At 43.3% G+C, this 23,783-nt stretch overlaps 1 protein-coding gene and 1 pseudogene across 1 annotated transcript in view; both read right to left on the reverse strand.

The window, feature by feature from the left end:
- Positions 1-12,916: 12,916 nt before the first annotated feature.
- LOC138827275 (U4/U6 small nuclear ribonucleoprotein Prp3 pseudogene) lies at positions 12,917-13,888 on the reverse strand (annotated as a pseudogene).
- A 9,018-nt stretch (positions 13,889-22,906) lies between these two features.
- The window catches only part of LOC138827267 (calpain-8), a 63,284-nt gene continuing 62,407 nt past the window's right edge, over positions 22,907-23,783 (reverse strand). Inside the window, exon 21 of the mRNA XM_070022750.1 lies at positions 22,907-23,130. Coding sequence (XP_069878851.1) covers positions 23,107-23,130 — 24 coding nt within the window. The 3' untranslated portion in view covers positions 22,907-23,106. The remainder of the gene's footprint in view (positions 23,131-23,783) is intronic.

The raw sequence follows: 23,783 nt of genomic DNA on the forward strand, positions 1-23,783 counted from the left end.
TAGATAGATCACAGAGCCTGAGACTCAGGTATGAGGTATCTTGCTTCACAATGCTTATTTCCAAAATCTAAATGACTAAAAATAAAGGATAAATATTCACTTGGTTAAAAAAAAAACTTGTCTACAAAATAACACTGTAATGATAGGAATTTCTAGACATTTACCACTTGTAGAAACAAAAGAAACTCCAATGGGTTAGGACCTATTTTTAGCTGAGCTGTGAAAGCCAAGAAAGAATCTCAGGAATATTTGTGAAATTACTAGAGAATTCATTTGCACCACACACTGTTTTTAGGCAAGCATTTTTTAAAAATAAATGACTCATATGGCATGGGATGATAAATTCCCTCCAGGAACCTGACAGGTACATTTTCTGTCTCTCTGGATGATAATCTTGTAAGGAAGATAATTCTGGGGGTTTCTATCAATTAGAATACTTTTGGCTATATTTACAGACCGTTATAACTGAAAAGACTTAGACAATAAAGACATTACCTCTTACATCAAGAAGTCTGGAGACAGCAAGTTCTCAGCTTTGTTAATTCCATGCAATGAAGTCAATGAGGAGCTATTCTTCCTATTGTCCCACTCTTCTATCTCTGTGTCACCTGATCTTCTCAAGGTGACAAGATGGCTACTCATCACCAGTCTTCACTCACTGGCATCAGAAAGAAAGACAACTCCTCTTCTTATTTCTCTTTTTCTCAGAGGGAAAATCTTTCCCAGAAGTTCCCTAGAAGACTTTCTTTGCTAGATCTTTCATCAAGACCAAGCCACATAAGCACTCCTAGCCATGAGGAAGCCTAATGGCATTTTCTACCCCCATTGTGTATGATGTGCTCAACTAGAGACGAAACAGGTTGGGTAAGGCTTCTGGCTGAGCAAAGAAGCATTACTCCTGTATTTCACAGCTCTATCCTATAGTCACAAGTCAATGCTATGCATGCAAAAGGAGCTCAGCAGATACAAAGCTAAGAAATAAAGTATCCAAGAGCCAGTAAGGGCCAGTGCTCATTCAGCTCACTCTGTTTCCTTTGGTATCAATACAGTAAACTCCTGTAAAGGCACCATGAACCAGTTGCTATTCTCCTTTCATGGCCAGAAAACAGCTAGTGAGGCTAACGTGGAAAACAAGTAAGGGAACATTTCAGGTCTATCATCCTCTTGTTCATGGGAACATGAGGACTTGTCCAGGGAGCGGAAGCTTGGAGAAACCTGCAGAAGAACAGCTACCAACAAGCCAAAGCTGTCCCTACAGAGATGTGAGCCTTTCCTGTGCTTGACCTCAGATATGGAAATAGGAGAGCTTTGATCATGTTGCTGAGGAAATCAAGGAGAACACTCTTATTTAAAACAGGCACTTCAGGGGCTGGGAAGGTGGTTCAATGGTAGAGCGCTTGCCTTGCATGCCTGAGGCCCTGGGTTTGATTCCTCAGCACCACATAAGCAAGAAGAAAAAAGCCGGAAGTGGTGCTGTGGCTCAAGTGGTAGAGTGTTAGTCTTGAGCTGAAGAGCTGAGGGACAGCGCCCAGGCCCAGAGTTCAAGCCCCACGACCGACCAAAAACAAAAACAAAAAACAAAAAAAACAAAACAACAACAACAAAAAAAAAAAAACAGGCACTTCACACAGGTCCTTTCAGGGAACTAAAGCAAATGACTTTCAAGAGAAGAGAGCAATAGTTCAGAGCCACCAGGAGTCACCCTAAGAGCTCTATCCCCAGCATGGACTTATGCATATAATGTGGATAAGGAAGGACTTACTAAAATGTCACAGTTTCTTCAACTAGCAGTAAGGACAGATCCCTTCAAGGGTCCCAGTGGCCTGGTGGCCCCTGACTAGCATCCTTTCTGTATACCCCTTGCTTCTTCCAAGAAACCAGAGTGAAGTTGGAGACTTCACCAGAGAACAATCCACACAAGGAGACCAGAAATGGGCTTTACCACAGGTAGTTTTGAGGTGAATGCTGGGTGCTTCCATGAAGGCTTTCAGACCATTTGAGTTAGAAGGAATTCAAAGACTGTCTAAGTGAAACCGTGGCCCCTGAGAGAGACACACAGGTACTCTGGCTCATTGGAGAGGCTAATGAACCCATGCTCTATTCCTAATTAGTTGTATAATCATGGACAAGTTAATAACCTCCTGGAATGTTGGTTTCTTCATTGGTTCTCCTTCACTCAATAGAGTTAATAGCATTTACCACAGTGCTATGGAGGAGAGCATCAGCCAAGATGAGCAATGTGGGGGTGGGGCTTCCTAGTCCTGTGACCACACCCCTGTCCTACCTCCTCCCTCGGCCTGAGGAAAGCTGTGGTCTGGGCACTAGTACTGCATGGACACTTCTCCTCAATTCTGAGGCTGCTGGCTCAAAGCGAATAGGGGAACACCCTTAGGAGTGCCCATCTTGGCAGTGTGGCATCAGCCAAGAGCTGGATAATATGGGCTGGTGGTGAGTTAGAGTCCTTGAGGAACTCACTCCTATTCAGATGCACACATGTTTGGGGTTATCTCTTCTTTGTCCCCATTATAAATGGCAGACCCAGAGCCTTGGGAAAGATGACAGTCAGTGCTGCAAAACCTATGGTTTGCTTCTCCTGCCGCTTCCAACCCCACCCTGAGCCTTTATAAAGGAATCTGTACCTTCCAGATTCTATCACTCTGGAGCAGTTCTGTCCCTCAGGGATGAGGGAAACCATCCTCATCTGTCTCTTGCCTACTTCTAAAAGGTCCTGAACAAGGTATACCTGTATTCCAATTATGATGCCTAACTTCTTTTTTTTTTGGGGGGGGGGTCCAGTCATAAGCCTGAACTCTGGGCCTGGGCACTGTCCCTCAGCTCTTCAGCTCAAGGCTAGCACTCTACCACTTGAGCCACAGCACCACTTCCGGCTTTTTTCTTTTTGCTTATATTGTGCTGAGGAATCGAACCCAGGGCCTCACACATGCAAGGCAAGCGCTCTACTACTGAGCCACCTTCCCAGCCCCATGATGCCTAACTTCTATGAAGTTAATAGTATTCAAATAGACCAATAGAGCTGGAGGCATAACCCAGGAATGGAGCACATTTTTAGCATGCACAAGACCCTGAGTTCAGCCCAGCACTATTGACTGTAGAAAGAGAGAAGAAAGAAAGAAAGAAAGAAAGAAAAAGAAAGAAAGAAAGAAAGAAAGAAAGAAAGAAAGAAAGAAAGAAAGAAAGAAAGAAAGAAAGAAAGAAAGAAAGAGAGAGAAAGAGAGAGAGAAAGAAAGAAAGGAAGGAAGGAAGGAAGAGAGAAAGAGAGAGAGAAAGAAAGAAAGAAAGAAAGAGAGAGAGAGAAGAGAAAGAGGAAGGAAAGAAGGAAGAGACGAGAAGGAAGGAAGGAAGGAAGGAAGGAAAGGAAGGTCAGTCATGTGGGGAAGGACAAATAGCCCACATGGCCCTTCTGGAAGAGCATCCTAATGCAAATTATTGTTCATAGGGATGAGCTTTTCTGCCATATAGCTTCTGCACCAATGCGTAGGGCTCTTACATGTCCTAAGCATGGTACACTAATCAATACTAGCTACCCTACTTTTAGTTATCTGTTCCCTGCACATTTCTCATTTGAATTGGAAATAACTCCTGCAGAAGAAGCTTCCAGAACAAATAGAGATATGCAGAGCCTGTGGGGGAGCCCTGGGGTAGCAGCCAGGATTCCTGTTTATGCCTCCTCATGGGACCTCAGTGGGCAGCATGATGCCTCCAGACCCTCCCGAGCTGGATATGCAGACTGGATCTCCTCACAAGGGACTTGTGAAAAAATTACTTGAACCGCAGACGTAAATTCAAAGCCCTTTGTAAAGGGCCACATAAATAACTCCTCACTTAGGTGATTGTCATACGTATATGAAATGCTATAGATGGCAGAAAAGAAATGTTCACTTCAAGCAGACACCCATCTCCATGGCAGAAGCAGGTCACAAGGTGAGGCACCTGCCATGTACTGAGAATGAGTCAGTAGAGACCCTCTCTTTGTTCTTCATTTCCCTGTCATCTCAGATAAGACAGCAGGGGATAGGAGCATTCCTGGAGTACTAAGGATCTCCAGCAGCAAATCCCTTTAAAATATTTAAAATAGCATTGATACGGGATGTTTAGGTGGCTCTGATCTACTGATTACTGTCTTCAATTCTTTGAAAAGTGCAAGAGTATAAGACATATGCATTATTTTGTGTTGTCAGTTTTTTTTTTAACTCCTTTCATTGAGCACCTCTAGAGACTTCTGAAGAGGGAGTCATCTTCCACTAATAAGCTTGGTGCGTTAGTGAGATACCATTTAGTGAAATGGCTCAAGGCCAAATTCCCCCTTCCTACCCCTTCCTACTCCTCCCCTCTCTCTAAGATACAATATAAGATACACCTGGCACTGGTGATTCATGCCTGTAATCCTAGCTACTCAGGAGGCTGAGATCTGAGGATCAGGGTTCAAAGCTAGCCCAGGCAGGAAAGTCCATGAGACTCTCATCTCCAATAAACTATTCAGAAAAAGCCAGAAGTGGTGCTGTGGTTGAAGTGGTAGAGTGTCAGCCTTGAGCAAAAAGGAGTTCAGGGACAGTACTCATGCCCTAAGTTCAAGCCCCAGGACTGGAAAAAAAATGAGATTATATATCTTTCCTCCATTTTGATAGAGCAGTGTAGCTAGTCTTATTGTTGTTAGCATGTATAGATAGCTTTTATTCTTATTGCTATTAGAAATAGCTGGGGATGTTGGAGCATCACATAGGAATAAGGACACCAAATGGAAAGGAAAATTTTCAAAGGGTGTGCTGTCAGCCAAAAATCTGGCAGGCAAGCACACAGAGCAGGCAGGCTGCTCCCTTTTTTCCCTAACCCAGCAGACCATACCCCTCTACTCACATTGGCTGAGCTGTTCACAACCTATAGAACAATGAAGTGTAATTAACAGGATGTAACTAAAATTCAAGGAGCTTCTAACAAGATGTCTGCACTAAAGTCCTCAGAAAAAAAGGATATGTGTAACCAAAATGTAATTAACAAGGGCCCAGCCACCTGACTAAAGCAGGAATCCGACAGAAAAACCATTCTCTAAAGATTATCAGAAAGGAAACAAACTACTTTAATAGAAAAGGCACTTTATCTCACATTGTGAAAATATTTTTTTTCAGAAGTGCAATATGATTGTATAAAAGCACGCCGTCCTTAGGAATGAATTCTGGCTCTAAGCTGAAAGCAAACACTAAGTGCCATCTTGGTGACCTGCCAACTCTATTCCAAAGTGAGACAAACAATTCAGTCAGACCAAAGCTTTGACACAGTGATGACAAAATACACAAGAACCTAACAACATTTGATCCAAAGGTAAGTATTATGGGAATGAAACACAGCATAACTGCAAATACAGGAGAGATTTAAATCTGGTAAGAAAATATATGAACAAATTTTGTGCCAACAAAGCTAGAAATTTAGATAAGTGGAACTACTTCCTAAACAACTCACTTCACTGATTTAGAAAGAAATAGAAGGCAGACTTTCAGGTTTGAATAGTATATTGAACACAGGCATCTAATTTTCTTTTCCTCCCTAAGCCCTGCTAAAGCTATCATAAAGGATTATTTTTTTGAAGTTAAAAAGAAAACGTTGGAAATCAGGTATCCACATGGTGACTATAGTTAGCAGTCCTATAAAGAATGAGTGTGACTAAATACTAGTGGCTCATGCCTACAATCTTAACTACTCAGGAGGCTGAAATCTGAGGATAGCAGTTTAAAGTCAGCCAGGGCAGAAAAGTCTGTATTTTGATTTTGATGAATATTTCATTTTCATCAGGTTTCAGAAACATAAACTTCGGCTCAAATTGAGAAAGAATTTGCTACCTCTTCAAATGCCCACTTGTCTACTGAGTTAAATGTAGAATTAGAATTCAGAATAAGGCCTCTGCCAAGGTGAGACATGATCCCAAGGACTCAGGGCTGTTTGTCAAAAGGCATCAGAACTAAAGGACTATAGCAGTCTAACATTTATTAGTCAAGAATGATATAGACAAGAACTCTCCTCAACTAGATTAAGCTGATCTCTGGACTCTGTCCACAGGAAGTCCTTCATTGACCTACAGGGTGTAAGTGATCCATCCAGACTCAGATACTCTAAGATACCCTTTTCTCCTCCTTTCTGGGCCCATATATACTTCTTAGATGTCTGTGTACCAAATGGAATCACAGTTGACATCTTTGAAGCACCCATATCCCCCATTAAAAGCCACCATAGTTTTCAGTACTTTGGCTCAAGACCTAGAGCAGCCGGTGCTGCTTTAGCCACATCCACCCACTTTGACTCCCCTTATCACCAGTTCCCCTAGACCCCCCAGCTCTCCACTTTGGATGGACTCTGCTTTTTTAGCTGACCCCACAGTGATGGAGTTCCAGAACCACCTGCTCAAGTCAAGTCTTTGGCCTCCTCGAACCCAGTTTTCCTTGTTTTTTCCACACTGGCTCTCCTTCACTCCTAACACTTCCCCCCCCAACCCCGAAGCTGTACAGCCCTCCATGCGGCCCTCCCCCACTAAGAATGGGAAGCTGTCAGGGCATTCCATCAACAAGAGAGGGAGGGAGCAGCCTTGAAGGGAGACTGTCTCTGCCGTTGTCATTTCGTCCTCACAACTTGTAACTTATTTATCTTCCACTTTATTCCAGAAATGGGTTAAGAAGCCCTGGGAGACTACATAAAAGACCAAATAGCTTGAATGAGGCGCAGAAGTGAAAGAAGAAAGAGAAGTAACGGGGCACATAAAACCAGATTAAAGTGCAAAAAATGTGCTACGTAAATTCCTCCTTCTGTGTTGGGCTATAACTAGGTCTCTAAAACCTCTGCAGCCTGGCGGTTCTTGGAGGCTGCCCTTACCATGTCTGGTTCACAGGGTAGGGGAAGTAGATCAGAAGGGGAATAGTTCGTCCAGTGCTAAACAGCTGGATGGTGGAGGGTATGATTTGAAGCTCAGTTTGCCCGTATGGAAGATCAACCCCAAATCTTACATTTAGAGCAACCCCAGTGTCTCCAGTGTTGTCTAGGACCAGAGTTTCTTCCTGCCAGAGTTATCCATCAGCTTACCACGGCCCTCCTCCAGTAACAGTGATGTCACCTAGATGAGGAAGAAAGAGAACCCTTGGCTATTTTGACCTTGTCTCTCCCGGGAATGGAGGGAGAGGTCATGGCAGCAAGGGAAGCAAGTTTCTCTCCTAGCTCTGTCCTTAGTGAGAAGCAGAAACCAATCAACGTCTGGGATCAGGGGAGAAAAGGGGAAGCCCTTCAAGATGTCATACTCTTCTATGAGACTGCCTTGTTCCCTGTTTCACCCTGAAGGCAGCATGCAACTAATAGGCTTGTCATCTGGGGAGATAACATTAGCCTCATCATTACGTTTTCCTAAATAAGTCATTTTGAATTAATTACACTGCACTCTGAAAGAATTAGCTCTGGTTGACTTTTCCGTTCCTGCTGATTATTGACTTGGCAGAATTCATTAGGCCTGTAGATACACCGGAGTGTTTGTGTGTGCACTGGGTAGAGACGAGCTTGTCTTTCCTGACATGTTGGTGCTGGAGGTCCACATGCATCCTGGAAGGCTCTATTCTACAGTTGAGCAGCATGGCCTTGGGGCCATCTGTGGCTGCTCATGGGCCATGGCCTCTTAATACTAGACACTGGCCTTGATAATTACACGCCAGGTTATTAAGAGCCTGGTCACTGGTTGGTTTTGTACTTTGCTTCCCTCTTGAGGTCTGTTGGGAAATCATGTGAATTAGCATGTCAACTGCTTTCCTCTAGATTTGAAAGTGGTGCTGGTGGCTCACACCTATAACCCTAGCTATTCAAGAAGCTGAGATCTGAGCATCAAGATTCAAAGCCAGTTTGGTCAGGAAAGTCCATAAGACTCTAATCTCCAATTAATCACAGAAAAAGCCAGAAGTGAAGCTATAGCTCAAGTGATAGAGCTCTAGCCTTGAGTAAAAGGAGTTCAGTGATAGCACCCAGGCCCTGAGATCAAGTCACAGGACTGGCAGGGAAAGAAAGAAAAATAAAAGATAAAGAAATAATGAAAGAAAGAGAGAAAGGAAGGAAGGAAAGAAGGAAGGAAGGAAGGAAGGAGAGAAGGAAGGAAGGAGATAAGAAAGGAAGGAAGCAAGTAAGGAAAGAGAAGTGGGGAGTCATGTTTTAAGGAGAGGGCAGAAGAATCAAATTTTTGGGCCTGGCAGGAATGGGAAGTAAAAGAATCACATGGACAGTTACAAGCCTGGGGTCCACCCCATCCATCTCTCCAAACTTCAGATTTTTTCTGTGGCAAATGGGAATGCTGATACCTCTTTCTAGGGTCCATAGATAAATTTTAATGGAGTATTCACCACATGTCAGGACACTGTTCTAGACACATGAACCCATTCATTTAACCATGATCTATGAGCAACATACAATAATTATTATCTTTCTCAGATACAAAATCTTACAGACAGAAAGGTCAAATAACCAATTGTCCCCAAACCATACACACAGCTAGGAAGAGGCAGAGATAGATTCCGAAGCCACATGGTCACCTCCACAATCTTAGCTCTTCCTTTCCTTCTTGATTAAATGAGATAGCACATCAAACACATGGAGACAATTCTGACACTTAGAAAAACATTCAACAGTCATTAGCTCATATTATCATGAAGTATGCACTTTGCTGGGATGGAAAGACCAAATTTGATTGGATGGGACTCTGCTACCCAAGATCCTCACCCAAGATCATGGTCATGAACACTACTTCAGAGCCACACCTGCCATCAACACGACTAATCTTCCCAATGAATATGAGGTCTAGTGTACTGGAAAGGAAATCAGATATGATTTTCTAACTCAAATCCCTCCTGTTACAGCTGAGGAAACGAAGTCTTGCCAAAGTCATTGAACCAGTGAGAACAGAGACTGACAGTTTATAATTGTTCCTTCTAAGTAAACTCAATGTCCCACATATTTTTTAGAGATGGGAAATTCAGCCTGGGGCCCTCATGTAGGCTTGGCAGGTGCTCTCCCATGGAGCCACACACACATCCCAGTGTCTTATGCTCTTACTGCATATTGCTTTCCATACATTTGTATGTTGGTCTCCAAGGGTTCTGAATGAACAACAAAACAAAAGCATTTGTGGATGATAAATTGAACTTAGTAATCAGCATTCTTTAAATGTAGAAAAGAGCTCTGGATTCTATGCCTCCATCAGAAAGAATGACATTTCCCCATTTGTTAGGAAATGGAAAGGTTTGGAAAAAATTATATTAAGTGAAGTAAGCCAGGCCCAAAGAAGCATAGGTCCCATGGTTTCCCTTATTTGCAATATCTAGTATAGGTATGAGTCAAGCGGAAAAGGTCAGATAATGTGATGTTAGGAAAATGAACCCTTAAATATGTATTTTAATGTTTTCGTTTCTTTCATGCATGTGTTTCTAACGCATTTATAAGATTATTTCTTTGTTGCTTTGTATGTCCCTCCCCCACAGTGTAACCCCCGCTTTCACTATATTTGATGTCAGTATAACATGTGGAGGAGATGGGGACAAACAAGTCGTTTAAGGATTCAGGTGGACCTGTTGCAACAATGAGAAGTACAAAATGTCATGTCAAAACCAGCTTTACAATGTCGGTGTGGGGGGGGGAGGGGGGTATAATTGGGTGGGGGGAGGGGGGTAAAATTGGGTGGGGGGAGGGGGGAGGCGGGGAAGGGAAGTGAAGGGTAAACAAAGGAGGAGGCTGCAATGCTTGGTAAGAAATGTATGCATTATCCTGCCCATGTAATTGTAGCCCCTCTGTACAGTATGTTCTCAAATAAAATAAAATACAATTTAAAAAAAAAAAAAGAAAAGAAAAGAGCTCTGGGATGCAAAAAAAGGGTCACTGAGGACCTGGGGAAGGAGGGTAGGAGGATAGGAGAGTACTGAGACCTCTCAATTCACAGTCAGGTGAATCTCTGTGATTAAGGGAATAAGTCACTCTGTGTTCAGCATGGCCCAGTAGCTGCTACAAGGGGTCACTGGAAGAACCCTCCATGCAAGACCCACAACAGAAGTTCTCCTTCATGGGCACTGAGGTCCAGAGAATGTAAGAAACTTCCCTGACAATCCTGGACAGTCAATGGCAGAGCCGGGATGAGGTCCCATCATGACTCCAGCCCCTACAATTATGGTCATCTTTCCAGCCACTAAAGTGTAGTCTCTACCAGCCTTAGGACAGCCACTCAGCCTCTCTTATGGCTCAGAAGCTATCCCATGAAAAACCCAGAGACTCTAAGGCCAAGAGTCTATAGGCTGCTGGTCTCAAAGACACTAAGTTCAGGGGCATGAACACATCTTGAGTAGTTCCTGGAACATCTTTCAAGCCCCATTCAGCTTGGTCCCACCATATGGTTAGAAGTAGAACATAGAGAAGGATAACAAATTAAAGTTCTGCAGAATTCCAAATGGAGAATAGAAGTCAATAGAGCATCCTTACCCTGTCTAAGGGAAGAAGATCAGGCCTAAAGTCCTGGGGACGGCTGTGCTCTCTCTCTCTTCCAGAGTTCAAGGAAGACCAAGGATAAGTGAAAGATAAGAACAAGGCCAATGGAGTTCAGACTCTGCTGGTGGAAGAAACCTGGGGAAATGGGTCCATTAAAGAGAGACTGGCTTGACGACTCTGGGCACCAGGAACTCAGTGAAGGATTTCTCCCTCTGGAGAGTAATTACTGATGTTCGAGACAGCCTGCAAGACATGCCTTCCATGTGTGATTCCACACAAAGGTCTGCCCCATTCCAGAGTTTAAGGAAGTACCACCTTCTCCAGACACAGTAAGAAACAAAGGTAGAAAACCATCTTGTGCCTTGGACTGGAATGTGCCTAAGATAAACAGATGCGTTTAGTGGCTAAAGTCTAGTCCTTCAGACTTTTCTCTCTGGTCAGTCCTGGCCTTCTCTCTCTGCCAGACTAGAGGTTTTTGTTGTATAAGATATATGCACATTAGCATGTTGAGTTAATGGCTCAAGTGGTAGAGTACTTGCCTAGCAAGTGCATGGCCCTGAGTTCAATCTCCCCAAATATAATAACTTCTATATCCCAGGTCATTATGACTTTGCATTCCTCAGATTAATCCTCTTAATGAATTAGAATGAAATCCTTTCATCATTATATAATCATAGATGATTGAAATATTAACTACAATCAAGCAAACAAATGTCAGCTCCAGCCAAAAACATTGTCATCCTCCAGGATTCCTCCCTTCTGCTTGTATAGACCCTATGAACTCTCTTTTCAAAACATATCCAGAATCCAACCACTTCTTACTTTATTGCCTCCACAAATTTGTACTGGTCCATACTTGTCTTCCCAGGTTGTGCTGCTTCTCAATTCCATTCTCAACAGCCAGGCCTGTCCTTAAGAAAGTCCAGGCAAGTGCTTGTCACTCTAGTTTGATTTCCTCCAAAGACTTCTGTCCTACTCTATGCTGTTATTACAAAATATATGAAACTGAGTGGTTTATAAATAATAGGTGCTAGTGGCTCACACATATAATCCTAGCTACTCAAGAAGCTGAGATCTGAGGATCTTGGATGGAAGCCAGCCTGGGCAGGAAAGTCTGTGAGACTCTTTTCTCCAAGTAGCCACCAAAAAGCTAGAAGGAGAACTATGGCTCAAGTGGTAGAGCACTAACCTTGAGCAAAACAAACTCAGAGACAATGCCCAGACCCTGAATTCATGCCCCAGAACCAAGCACAGAAACACAACACACATTAATAATAATAATAATTTCAACTTATCCTTTTGCTTATAGGTGGTAGATTCCTGGGTTGCTACCCCCATGATACTCTGAAGTACTCTACCCACTCATCTCCTAGTTATAACTTTGTATCTAGTTAAGTCTGTTACATTAAATTCTTTCTGCTTGAATAACTAGTACAATTTCTGTCTACCCATAGATATGGCAAACATCCACATTCAGGATGAACACATACAGCCAACCTTACCTAACTAATCTGCCTGTAACCCAAGTACTGAGGAGTGGTCAGGGCTCCTCAACCTTCACAGCCTGGGTCAGTAACTCCTATTTCATACTCTTCTGTCCTACCTCACCTCAATGTCAAGATGGAGCACATGACTCCTGTGTCCTGACAGCTCTCTACCTGGCTCTGTCACTGCTCTGGTCACCTCTCAGTGATACCACACATTTTCCCACTTATCTCCCTCTTCAGATTGTGCTAATAGAGACAAGGTTCTTATTTTACTCTTCTTTGTTGCCCTACTACCTTGCATACCTCCCAGCACATAGTAGGTGCTTGATAAGGTTCAATGGGCTTAATAAGCATTTGATAACTCGGATATTCCAACATGCTTATGAAAGCCCTCATTTTATTTTAATTTTTTTATTTTTTGGTCTTGGGACTTGAACTCTGGCCCTGGGTGCAGTCCCTGAGCTTTTCAGTTCAAGGTGAGCACCCTACCACTTGAGCCACAGCACCACTTCCAGTTTTCTGGTGGTTAATTGGAAATAAGAGTCTTACAGATTTTCCTGCCCAGGCTGGCTATGAACCATGATCCTCAGATCTCAGCCTCCTAAGTAGCTAAGATTACAGGTGTGAGCCACCAATGCCCAGCCCATTTTCTTTTTTTAATTTAACTTAATTTTATTGTAAGGGTGATGTACAGAAAAAGCCCTCATTTTAACCTAACCTGTTATAATTTTAATAACTCTTTAATCATATGCACATATGGGGAATGAAGAGTAACACCAGGCTGACTGGGCAAAAGGAGCCAAGTATTCTCCATTTGCCCCAATGTCTGCTTGGCACAGTTCTGCAATCACACACACAAGTGGGGTAGGTTGGGAAGTAGAGTACGGGGTAGGACTGAAGAGACAAAGGCAAGGGGGAGAGGCAGGGCTTGCAGTGGTCTCAATCAGTGGACTCTAACACAGATTCACTAAGTGCGAGGTCCCAGTAGTGTTCAGCCCCATGCTTTTTGAAATGCTCAAGAGCCATGTTCTCTGTGGGGCACTGTTAAACTTCATCTCTCCAAAGCTCTGGTCCTTAGCTGTACCCTCCCAAACCAGTAGTCATTTGTTGGTTTTCTTCACAGCTTTCGGTATCCGGCTCTTCCTCATCTGCTCCCTTTGTGTTAGATGTCGGTTCTTCCTGCTTTATCTTATGCAGCATGAGATGTTTAAATGTCTTCTGGGCAATTGGGTCCCCTTCCACGACTACCATGTTGACATCCTTGTGCAGTACCAGCACCCCTGTCAGGTACAGTTGCCCAGCATTGGCCTCAATCTTGAACTTTTTGGATAGATTGCTCAGATTTTGAACTCTCTATACAAATATGTGTACCTTCTGTGAAATGTCTTCTTTTAAGCTTTTGAATTTTCACAACCTTCCTTTGTTGTGCAATAGGTTTTCAGACAGTATTGGCCTCTTCATGAGCTTTCTGTCTTTTTGACATCTGAGCTCTAACATGGGTTTCTACCTCTATGAGATCTTGAACAGTTTCTATTCTTAAGACTTGCATCAAATTAGAAATTCTCACATCAGGCCCAGCCTGATTCTCTCCTGGAGTTCCTTCTGTGCTTCCCTCCCCTCCTTGTTTGTCTCAGAAGTTTCTTCTGTTCCTTCTTGGTAAGATACACTCCCAGAGTAACTGGTGTATCATTGTCAACTGGAAGATTTAATTGGACAAGATGTTCAACAAGATTTGTGATTCCAAAATGATCCTCTCTCTTGGGATTTTCTTCTGTAAGGTCAAAGCCACTGGGGTTTATGTAAAAGTCCCACCACTCAATTTCAGGAATCTCTCCTTCCTTTAATTCTTTCTTAGGAGCAATGAAGATAAGTCTAGTTGAAGTAGTTGAAGTATACATTTTTTTTTAATCCAGGTGGCAGTAAGACAGAGAGAGAAAGAGAGAGAGAGAGAGAGAGAGAGAGAGAGAGAGAGAGAGAGAGAGAGAGTGAGTCAGAGAGAGTCTTTGCTTTAATCACAACCATGCAAATTGGAACTTGCAGATGTGCAGATGAGCTGGTCCCCGTGTGTCTCCCTCCCCATAATGTTGGGCTATAATTACGTTTGCAGGAAGTGTGCACGTTCTTATTTACATTTCGAAGTCAGTGTTGGCACAGTTGGCACAGTTCCCAAGGAAGCTTTCCTAGCTGAACCCGATGGAGACTGTGGTTCCCAGAAAGCAACTTTGCTCTGACACAAGGATCTTGTCAGCTGAGCTTGCTTTCTCCATCTCAACCTGTCCATTGCTTTTTCCCCTCTTCCTTCCCCTCTCTTCCTTCCTCTGCTCTCTCCTTTACCCTTCCCTCCCTAACTGCTAGTAGGGCATCCATTAGAATCGCTTGTGCAATAGATAACAACCCCATTATGGCTGCTAGAGCTTCCCCTGTGTAATTAGGAAGTGCATTGTTGTGTAATTCAGAAATTAATTAGCAGTAAATGCTCAGGAATGCAGGTGGAAGTGGGAACCTACTGTGCTCCATCAGCCATGCAGCTGGATTGCTTTCAAGAGCCTAGGGAGCATTTCTGGGCTCACAAAGAACACAGCCTGGACCTCTGAGATGCTAGGAGGCTGGTACTCTTCTTCACTGTTCATGATGACAATTCAGCTTCAAAGACCACATATGGGCCACATGTGAAAACTCATTAGTGCTGGACAGCAGTCACAAGAAATATCTCTCAGCTCCCCAAAGAGCTCTTTGGCTTCCAGCCCACAGAATGGGTGGGATCTGTGTTTCTAAGCGTGGAGTTGCAGGATCTCACCTTTGTGGAAAGAAGCCTGAAATTACTACCCATTAAAGTACCATTTTATTTAACCTAGAGAGAATCATGGATTGAAGGTAAGAATAAGCAAGGAAGCAGGCTGATCCCTGGGCCAAGCTGCTCTGAAACGTCCAGAAAGCTCAGGCCCTGCCCTTCCCAGTCCTCTTGCCTTCTCTCATGCTGTTCTCTCCCTTTCTCTCATTTATCAGGGCTCAAATAATATCTACACTATGCTTGATAACGAATATTTCCTGAACAAAACAAATGGATGAATATGCTTCCATCTGTCACAAGTAATGGGAGAAGTGAATTGAATAAAAATTCATTATATTCATGTATCAAAATAACCACAACAAGACACCTTTGTTCACATCATATACACTAATCAAAAAGAGAAATTCCACCCATCAAATTCCTCCCTACCCTACTTGAAACTTGTGTTTCCTGAGGTGACATTAACTTCTCTCTCTCTTCTTGGCTGGCCCTTTTTGTGCCTCTCTTACTTCACTTCTGTGATTGCTGGTTTACTATTGGTACTCAAGTATGAATCTGTCTCTCCCACTGGATGGCAAAGACTTACTTATTTGTTCCTCTTGCAACTCTCTGGGCAAGTGCTGAGTCTGACCTGTCGGCGGGGGGGTGGGGGGGTTAAGAAATGGTTATTGGTTGAATTATTGAGCAGAATTGAGAGGATAAGTTCATGCCTTGAGAGACCAACCCACTCTCCCTCCCTCCCTGTCCCCCCCACACACATTGGTGAGGAGCTTTACTCACAGTGGCTAGGAGGAGCCTGGGGATCAGGGTGGAGGGTCCTATGACCACTGGGCAAGACTACTATGCAAATCTATGCAGGAGCATCTGTAGTGTTCTGGAACAGACTCCCTAGTAATCCCTTGCAGAGCATAAGCAGGATTATTTCAGCTACAGGATGGTTTTGGCTTGAATTTCATTACCAGATCATTGCTCTCATCTCATTCCATTCAACAAGCCTAAATTGAAGGCTTACAATATGCACAGAACCATGTACAATCCTGGAGTGTTCCCATCTGCCTTGCTCGGCTTTTGCTAATGGAGCCATTCTCTCCAGCTGAAACTCAGAAGGAGAATCACTTTAGCTGGGTCCCTCTTCCCTGGGCCTGGTCCTTTAGGATCTAGGAAGACCAGAGGAGCACAACCCCACCCACACTGGGAAAAAGGAACATTTGGTGAGAAGGTTCTGAGAATGATAGTGAAACTAGGCTCCTCTGTCTTGAAACTGACCAGGATGGAAAGGAAGCCCAGAGGCAAACTTCAAACTACAAAAGGGACACTAACTCTGCCTCTAACAATAACTACAAAAAAACCCAATAATAACAACTGATCCTTATGGGACATGCGACACTGTTCTGTGTACTTTCTGGTATCTGCTGATCTTCACAACAATTCTGTAAGGTGTGAATTTATTATTATCCATTTTACAAATAAGGAAGCTGAGGCAGGGAAACCGGCAGACATGGCCTAAAACGTGTATAAGAAATCTGTTTTAAAGTGGAGACAGTGATTACGTATGAGCAAGGGAGTGAGTGAACGAGTGAGTGAATTAATGATGTGACATTCCAGCCCAGGGAGTCTAGACTGCAACCTTTGTCTTCTCTTCACTGTTTAGCTGTTCTTTTGATGTGTAAGATAATTTACTAAAGGTCTGCAGAGTAGTCTAGTGTTCTCTCTTGTGATTTTTCCATCGCAGTCAGCAGGTGGCTAAGTGTGAGCTGTCTGGCCTCCAGGGATGGCTATGACAGAGGCAGTCCTAGGGGAGTGGTCCTTGGGTTTCTCCTTTAAAGTGGTGCTGGGGCTGGAACCCAAGGCCTGATATACGATAGACAAACACTCTACCAATGAACTACATCTGAGCACAGGGCTTTTCTTGTTTTGCAAGCTGGGACTACAGGAGGGAACAAGAAGTAGTTGAGGAAGAAGGTTCAGGAGGGATTTCTGGAGCCAGGAAGGACATGCTTTCACCTAGAGAAAGGCTCAAGGAAATAAAAGACCTCGTGTGGGGGCTAGGTCAGGGGGTTTTCAATCCAGACAGTCCTGAGCCAATAGGTCCATCTAAGGATGGGCAGGCTTGGGTAGCAACTGAAGCAGAGTGAAAATTAGACACCCTTTTCTCATTTTCCAGTGTCCTGTAAACCATTCTGCATGGCCCTGGAGACAAGGGAGTAAGCTGAATAGAATGGGAACTCTGCGTGACATTTAATTAGACTGAGAAACAAGTAGAACAAATTCACAGTCAGTGTTCTTTTGAAAAAGTGCAAGTATTAATTATTAGATGGCATGGAAAAAGAGGAAGATTATTGTAGATTATGAAGTGCAAGGTGTTTTGATCTCCATTCTAATAAACCAACTGTAAGAAAAATAGATGTTTAAGTCACTCAATGAAGTTTGAATAAAGACTGGCTATTAGATGTGATTAAAGAATTACTGTTAACTAGGTTCTATAACAGTGCTGTAGCTATGTAACAAAATGTCCTTTCATAGGGAAGCATAAAATAAATAGATATCTGTGATTCACGCCAGCAAAAACTTCAACATTAAAAAATAAGGCAAAATAGTAAACATTGCTCAATCTATAGTAATATATAGAGTCCAGCATACTGTTGTTTTATTTATATCAGATTTAAATAAATATGAAATATATAAATTTATACAAAATTTAATTTCTTCATCCAAACATGGTGGCATGCACCTATAATCCCATCCCTTGGGAGATAGTGGCAGGAGGATCATGTGTTCAAGGCCAACTTAGGCTATATAGAAAGTTCCAGTCCATTCTGGAATATACTGCAAGCCCCTTTCTAAAACAAATTAAAATGGTGATAATAATAATACTGTCTATAGAAATGAATATCTATAGAATTTTGGGAATCCCAACATTAGGGAAGCTGAGGCAGGAAGATCAGCAGTTCAGCCTTAACTACTTAGGCAGACCTTATCTCAAAAGAGAGAGAGTGAGTGAGAGAGAAGAGAGAGAGACAGAGAGACACAGAGAGAGAGACGGGGATTATTGTTCAGTGATAGAACACTTCCCTAGCCTGTGCAAGGTCCTGTCTTCAATTCCCAGCACTTAAAAAAGTGACATTAAATTATAGGTGCTGCTGGATGGTAAAAGACAAAAAAAAATACTTGGATATGAAAAATTATACAGGACTCATGATATTCACACAGTGAGACCAGAGGAGGATATTCTTAGGAGAGGATCACAAAGGCTTAGTAACTAGGTGCATATGATCATATAAAATGGTATTTATTCAACTGAACTCCAAGAAATGGAAACAAGAGGGTTGTTTGTTGTTGTTATTTTGCTTTACTTTCTCCTTTGTCACTCTTTTTTATTTCTGTACCTTTGGTCTTCTATGTAAGTTTGTCTGCTTGGAGGAGGGTAAAGGGGAACACGGAAGTGGTGGGACAAGGGGTGAACCAATGCAGCGGTGATATCACTAGGTACTATATTGAAAATGAACTAGACAACTTGTCGGGGAGGAGGGTTGAGAGGTAAAACCTGGGAGAAAATGAGCAAAGAGGTGCCACTGTTCAAAAAGAAATGTAATCATTCCCTGACTTAGGTAACAGTAACTCCTCTATACACCAATAAAAGTAACAATAGAAAACAAATGAAAGTTTAAAAAAATAGCTGCTACAGGTATAACTCATTGGAAAGACCCTCACTCAGCATAAAGAGGCTCTGTGTTTGATTCCCAGCATCATAAAATAACTGAATTTATAATATGCAAGCATAAAAATAAGAAAAAGTGTCAGTGTAATCCAGGCTCTCTCCTGCTCTGCTCCAGAGTGTAAAGGCAGGGAGACACCATCAGCTTTCAGAATGGCTTAAGTAACTCTGTGGCTGGGACAACTTCACCTTATTTCCATCCCCCAGAGGGCCCCTCTATACTTAGTCAACTAGTGAACTACACGCAGACATCTTGCAACCTCCCAATGGTCACCCTGCCTCCCCTTCCCCCCACTGGTAAGCTCTTCATCTTGGTGGTTACCATGATCCTTCCCCAAGACTAGAGGCTCTGAGATGGAACGCACGCACGGCATGCTGCCCATCAGACACGACTGATGTGCAGAGTCTAGGATGCATTCTGCCTTCCTGCTTTGTGCTCATGAGATGATGCTGTAGATGGGGTTGCTTACTAAGAACAGACATTCTTCCCTACAAGTTTTTCAACCTGGAAAATTCCAAGATCAAACAGATTTGGTGTATGGTGAGGACCCATCTCCTAGCTCCCAGACATCTGTTTTTTTCTCTGGGCCCTCACATGGTAGAAAGGAAGCAGGAGCTTTCTGGGGCACTAGCCCTATTGCTGAGGTTCCACTCTCATGACCTAATCACTTCCCAAGGCTGCATCCCAAGGTTGAAGCATCACATTTAATAAATTAACTTGGAGAAGAGGACACAGACTTCATCTATAACACCTACTTTGCCTACTTTGTGACTTCACAGTCACAAAAAAAAACTAAGACTAGAGGAAAGGTAGCAGGTAAGTCCCCTTAAGTGGGTCTTTCTAATACTACCTTTTCTGAGGTTCAAAGGGAAGTAGGTGGTAATTTCCCCGCTATTATGTGAACTCTTGAGCCATACCTGTGACTTAAATGACATGGTTCATGCACAACAGGGAGAGTGTGTAATGACTGGGGGTTTCCAGGGGGAGAAGAACATTAAAGAAGTGGGGAATTGGAGAGACAGCCATGTCCTGGGGCCAGAGCTCAGAGTAGCTGAGGCTCACCTAAAACAGATATCTAAAGCTAGAAAGAAAGAAAGCAAGGAAAGAAGGAAAGAGGAAGGAAAGAAGGAAGGAAGAAAGGAAGGAAGGAAGGAAGGAAGGAAGGGAAAAGAAAGGAAAGGAAGGAAGGAAGGAAGGAAGGAAGGAAGGAAAGAAGGAAGGAAGGAAGGAAGGAAGGAAGGAAGGAAGGAAAGAAGAAAGGAAGGAAGGAAGGAACAAAGGAAGGAAGGAAGGAAGCCAAGCCATGCAGGACATCTAAGAAGCTGGGTCAGTTGGGCTCAAAGCACAAAGAAAGTCTGAGTGATTAAGTCTAGTGAAGCAAGGAAAGCCTGGCTGATGAAGGAGAAAGACTCTGTTCCTGAGGCCTGCTGCTCCAACTCACAAGAGCAGCTGGCATGGAGAGGAGCCAGGAGCCAGAGCAAGACCGCCCAGGTGGGGCGGGGGAGCCTCACTGCCAATTGACAGGGTGTGATGCATGCACAACCCTGCAGAGGCAGCCTGGTATATCCTCCTTCCAGAGCCTGTGGATGGGCTGTCTGCCTGATCCTCCCAGCCCAGTTCCAAGCTGCTTCTGTGATTGTGCATAATTACAAAAAGCTCTGCCTGGGCAGGTGGATGTGAGGAGAAAACGAATCCACAATTCTCAGCAGGCAAGGGAAACTCACCAAAATGGTTCTGTTGCTGTGGAAGTACACAGAATAGTAGGTACACACTCCAACTGCTTCTCATCTAAAGCAGATAGGTGCTTCGCTGTTACACATCTCAAAGGAGTCTAGGAGTTGCCTGGTGACCTGTGTTTCTTCACATTCTCTGATGAAGAAACAACAGATGCCCCCCTCCCCCCACCCTAGGGAGGACCAGAGTACAAGAGAAAGAATAACCCAGCCCTCAGGGATGTCTCTCCGTGCTGACCTAAGCTCCCCACTGAGCTGCTTTATTCTCACAAAAGTAGGGGAAATCTAGGGAGTTCCCAAGACTGTGCACAAATCAAACCTACTGACATGGGGTCAGCACACTGGGCCTTTGCTTCCTCTGCCCCTGGCATTGTGGAGTCCTGGCTTCAATGTGTCTACATAACAACAATGTCCCCACTGGATTCCTTACTTTCATACACTGCTGTGTTATCTGTGAGGAAACAGTGTAAACCATCCTCTACTGGAAAAACAAAGTGAAGCACCTGCTGTACAGAGCCTCTTGAGAGAAAACAGTGCTTACGGGTGTTATTGTTTGAATATGAGTGTGACTCCCAAAGGCACATCCATTAAAGGCTTGGTCCCAGGATGGTGTTATTAGGAGGTTGGGTGAGGCCTCATGGGAGATCTTTAAGTTATTGAGTTTGTGCCTCAGAAAGGATTGTGGCATAGTGGTACAAGCCTGTAGTCACAGTACCCAAGAGGCTGAGGCAAAAGGATCATAAACCAGCCTGGGCTACATAAAAAGACCTATGTAAAAAAAGTATGGGAGGGGCTGGGAAGGTGGCTCAGTGGTAGAGCGCTTGCCTTGCATGCATGAGGCCCTGGGTTCGATTCCTCAGCACCACATAAGCAAAAAGAAAAAAGCCAGAAGTGGCGCTGTGGCTCAAGTGGTAGAGCGCTAGCCTTGAGCTGAAGAGCTGAGGGACAGCGCCCAGGCCCAGATTTCAGGCCCCATGACCAGACCCCCCCCCAAAAAGTATGGGAATATCCCAAATAAACCCTTTACATTGTACAGTTAATGTATGCTTAAAATAGAAATGGAAATTCTTTTTTATTAGTATATATATTATATATATTATGATTAGCTCATGACTATAATCCTAGCTACTCAGGAAGCTGAGATCTGAGGATCACTGTTTGAAGTTAGTGTGGGCAGGAAAGTCTGTAAGCCTCTTAAAAATTTTTTTATTGGTGATATACAGAGGGATTACAGTTACATGTTTCAGGTAATGAATACATTTCCTTTTGAACAGTGTCACCTCCTCCCTCATTAAGACTTTTATCTCTAATGAATCACCAAGAAGCCAAAAGTAGCACTAAAGTGACAAAGCACTAGGCTTGAGCAAAAATGCTCAGGTACAGTGCCCACGGCCTGAGTTCAAACCCCAGGATTGCGCACACACACACACACACACACACACACACACACACTCACACACACACACACACAAACTTATAAAGAAAAGGATTGTGGGATTCCCCTCTCCCATACACACACCCATCCTCTCTGTGTCCTGGCTCAGATGTAATTGGTTTGCTCTATCACGTACCTCCACCAAAGATAATGGGAGACTCTCTGGTCTTTTTTTTTTTTTTTTTTTTTTGGGTCCGTCGTGGGGCTTGAACTCTGGGCCTGGGCGCTGTCCCTCAGCTCTTCAGCTCAAGGCTAGCGCTCTACCACTTGAGCCACAGTGCCACTTCCGGCTTTTTTCTTATATGGTGCTGAGGAATCGAACCCAGGGCCTCAGGCATGCAAGGCAAGCGCTCTACCACTGAGCCAACTTCCCAGCCGACTCTCTGGTCTTTACAACCTCTAGACTCGTGATCTAAATGAACGTCTCATCTTTCTAAATGTATTGTCTCATGCATTTCATTGCAGTGACAGGAAGTTGACAATACAAGGGGTAAGGAATAAACTGTGCCTAAAAGCACCATCTCTTAATGTGGGAAAAGAACAGGAAAAGGAAGTAAAAGCAAACTAGGATTGTTTAAGGGGAACCCTGTAGTTCTGGGGTCTTCAGCCTACTCTATGGTTCTATTGGAAAGGAGTGTGCAGAACAATTTTCCCCTGGATTCTAAGACATCCCCTCTCCCCCCCCCACACACACACACAAAGCAATGCTATTTCTGTAATAAGATATTTTATCATTAAATTATTACCTAAAGTAGATTTAAAATAACACAAAACTACAGGTTGTATATTGATTCTAATACAGGGGGCTCCCCCGTTAGGATGGTTCCTTTTACATTTTTGACTTACTAATATTGTGAAAGCAACACATGCAATAGGAAGCATACCTCGTCTTGGATTTGGATCTTTTCCTCAGCTAGCTGTAATAGTCTCTAGTGTCACTGAGCAACAGGGATGAGCCTCAACTTCTTCTCAGTCACCCAATCACAGCCAAGACTCCACAATACACTGTGTTGCCTGTGGTTCTTGGACACAAGCATTCAATAAGTTCCATGAGATATTCACTGCCACTCTCAAATAGGTTTGTGTCAGGTGACTTTGCCTGACTATATACTAATGTAAGCACTCTGAACATATTTAAGATATGCTGGAGAGACTGCACTGTTTCCTGAGTTAGGTCTTCTCAATGCATTTTTCTCTCTCGCTTTTTAAAATTTACTTTATTGTTATTAAGGTGATGAACAGAGGAATTACAATTACATGAGTCGGGCTTCCTAGCCTGCTTGCACAAACCAGGCCAGTGTCTCTGGGAACACTGATAGGCTGGAACCATATGAATAATCAGTCATTGCCAATTGAGAATCATTGCTCATAAGACTATCAAGAAAGGGGGGAAAGAGTCAAGCGAGGTGGTGGAGAATGTTGTCAATGTCCAAAACATTGGTCAGACCAACACGCAGCACAGCCACTGGAAAAGAGAGACAAGCGAGTTGGTGGTAGCTTCTAGACCGCAGGGATGCTGTCCCCATACACAGCCTCCTGTCCTGTGGTATCACTTTTCATATTTCCATCCTCCAGTAAGTGCCTTGCTTCACCATAGCAAGTCACATACATGACTGAAGTCACTAGTTCCTAAGCCAGAGCAACACTGAAATGTGACTTAGAAAAACATCAAGACCCAAAAGGGGTTTCCAAAATTAGATGCGTGTATACAGTTGACCCCAAACACCCACAAGTCCCTCATCTGTGCATGTAGACTGTCACAGGTTGAAAACATTCCGTGAAATAATTGCATCTGTACTGAATTGGAACAGGTCTTTTTTCTTGTCATTTATTCACCAAACAATACAGTGTAACAACTATTTGCATAGCATTAACATTGTATTAGGTATTATAAATAAGCCACAGGAGGATGTATGTAGGTTATATGCAAATACTATGTCATTTTATATAAGGGACTTGAGTATCTGTGGATTTTGATGTCTGAGGAAAGTCCTGGAAACCATTCTATGTAGATACTGAAGGACAATTGTATTCATATACATATATATTCATATCTATATGCATATGTAGTCTTATATTCTAATATATTATATCTTTGCCTGTATTCTCATATACATC

This window comes from Dipodomys merriami, unplaced genomic scaffold (assembly GCF_024711535.1).
Source record: "Dipodomys merriami isolate MVZ:Mamm:240054 unplaced genomic scaffold, mDipMer1.0.p SCAF_153, whole genome shotgun sequence".
NCBI classification, from domain to species: Eukaryota; Metazoa; Chordata; class Mammalia; order Rodentia; family Heteromyidae; genus Dipodomys; species Dipodomys merriami.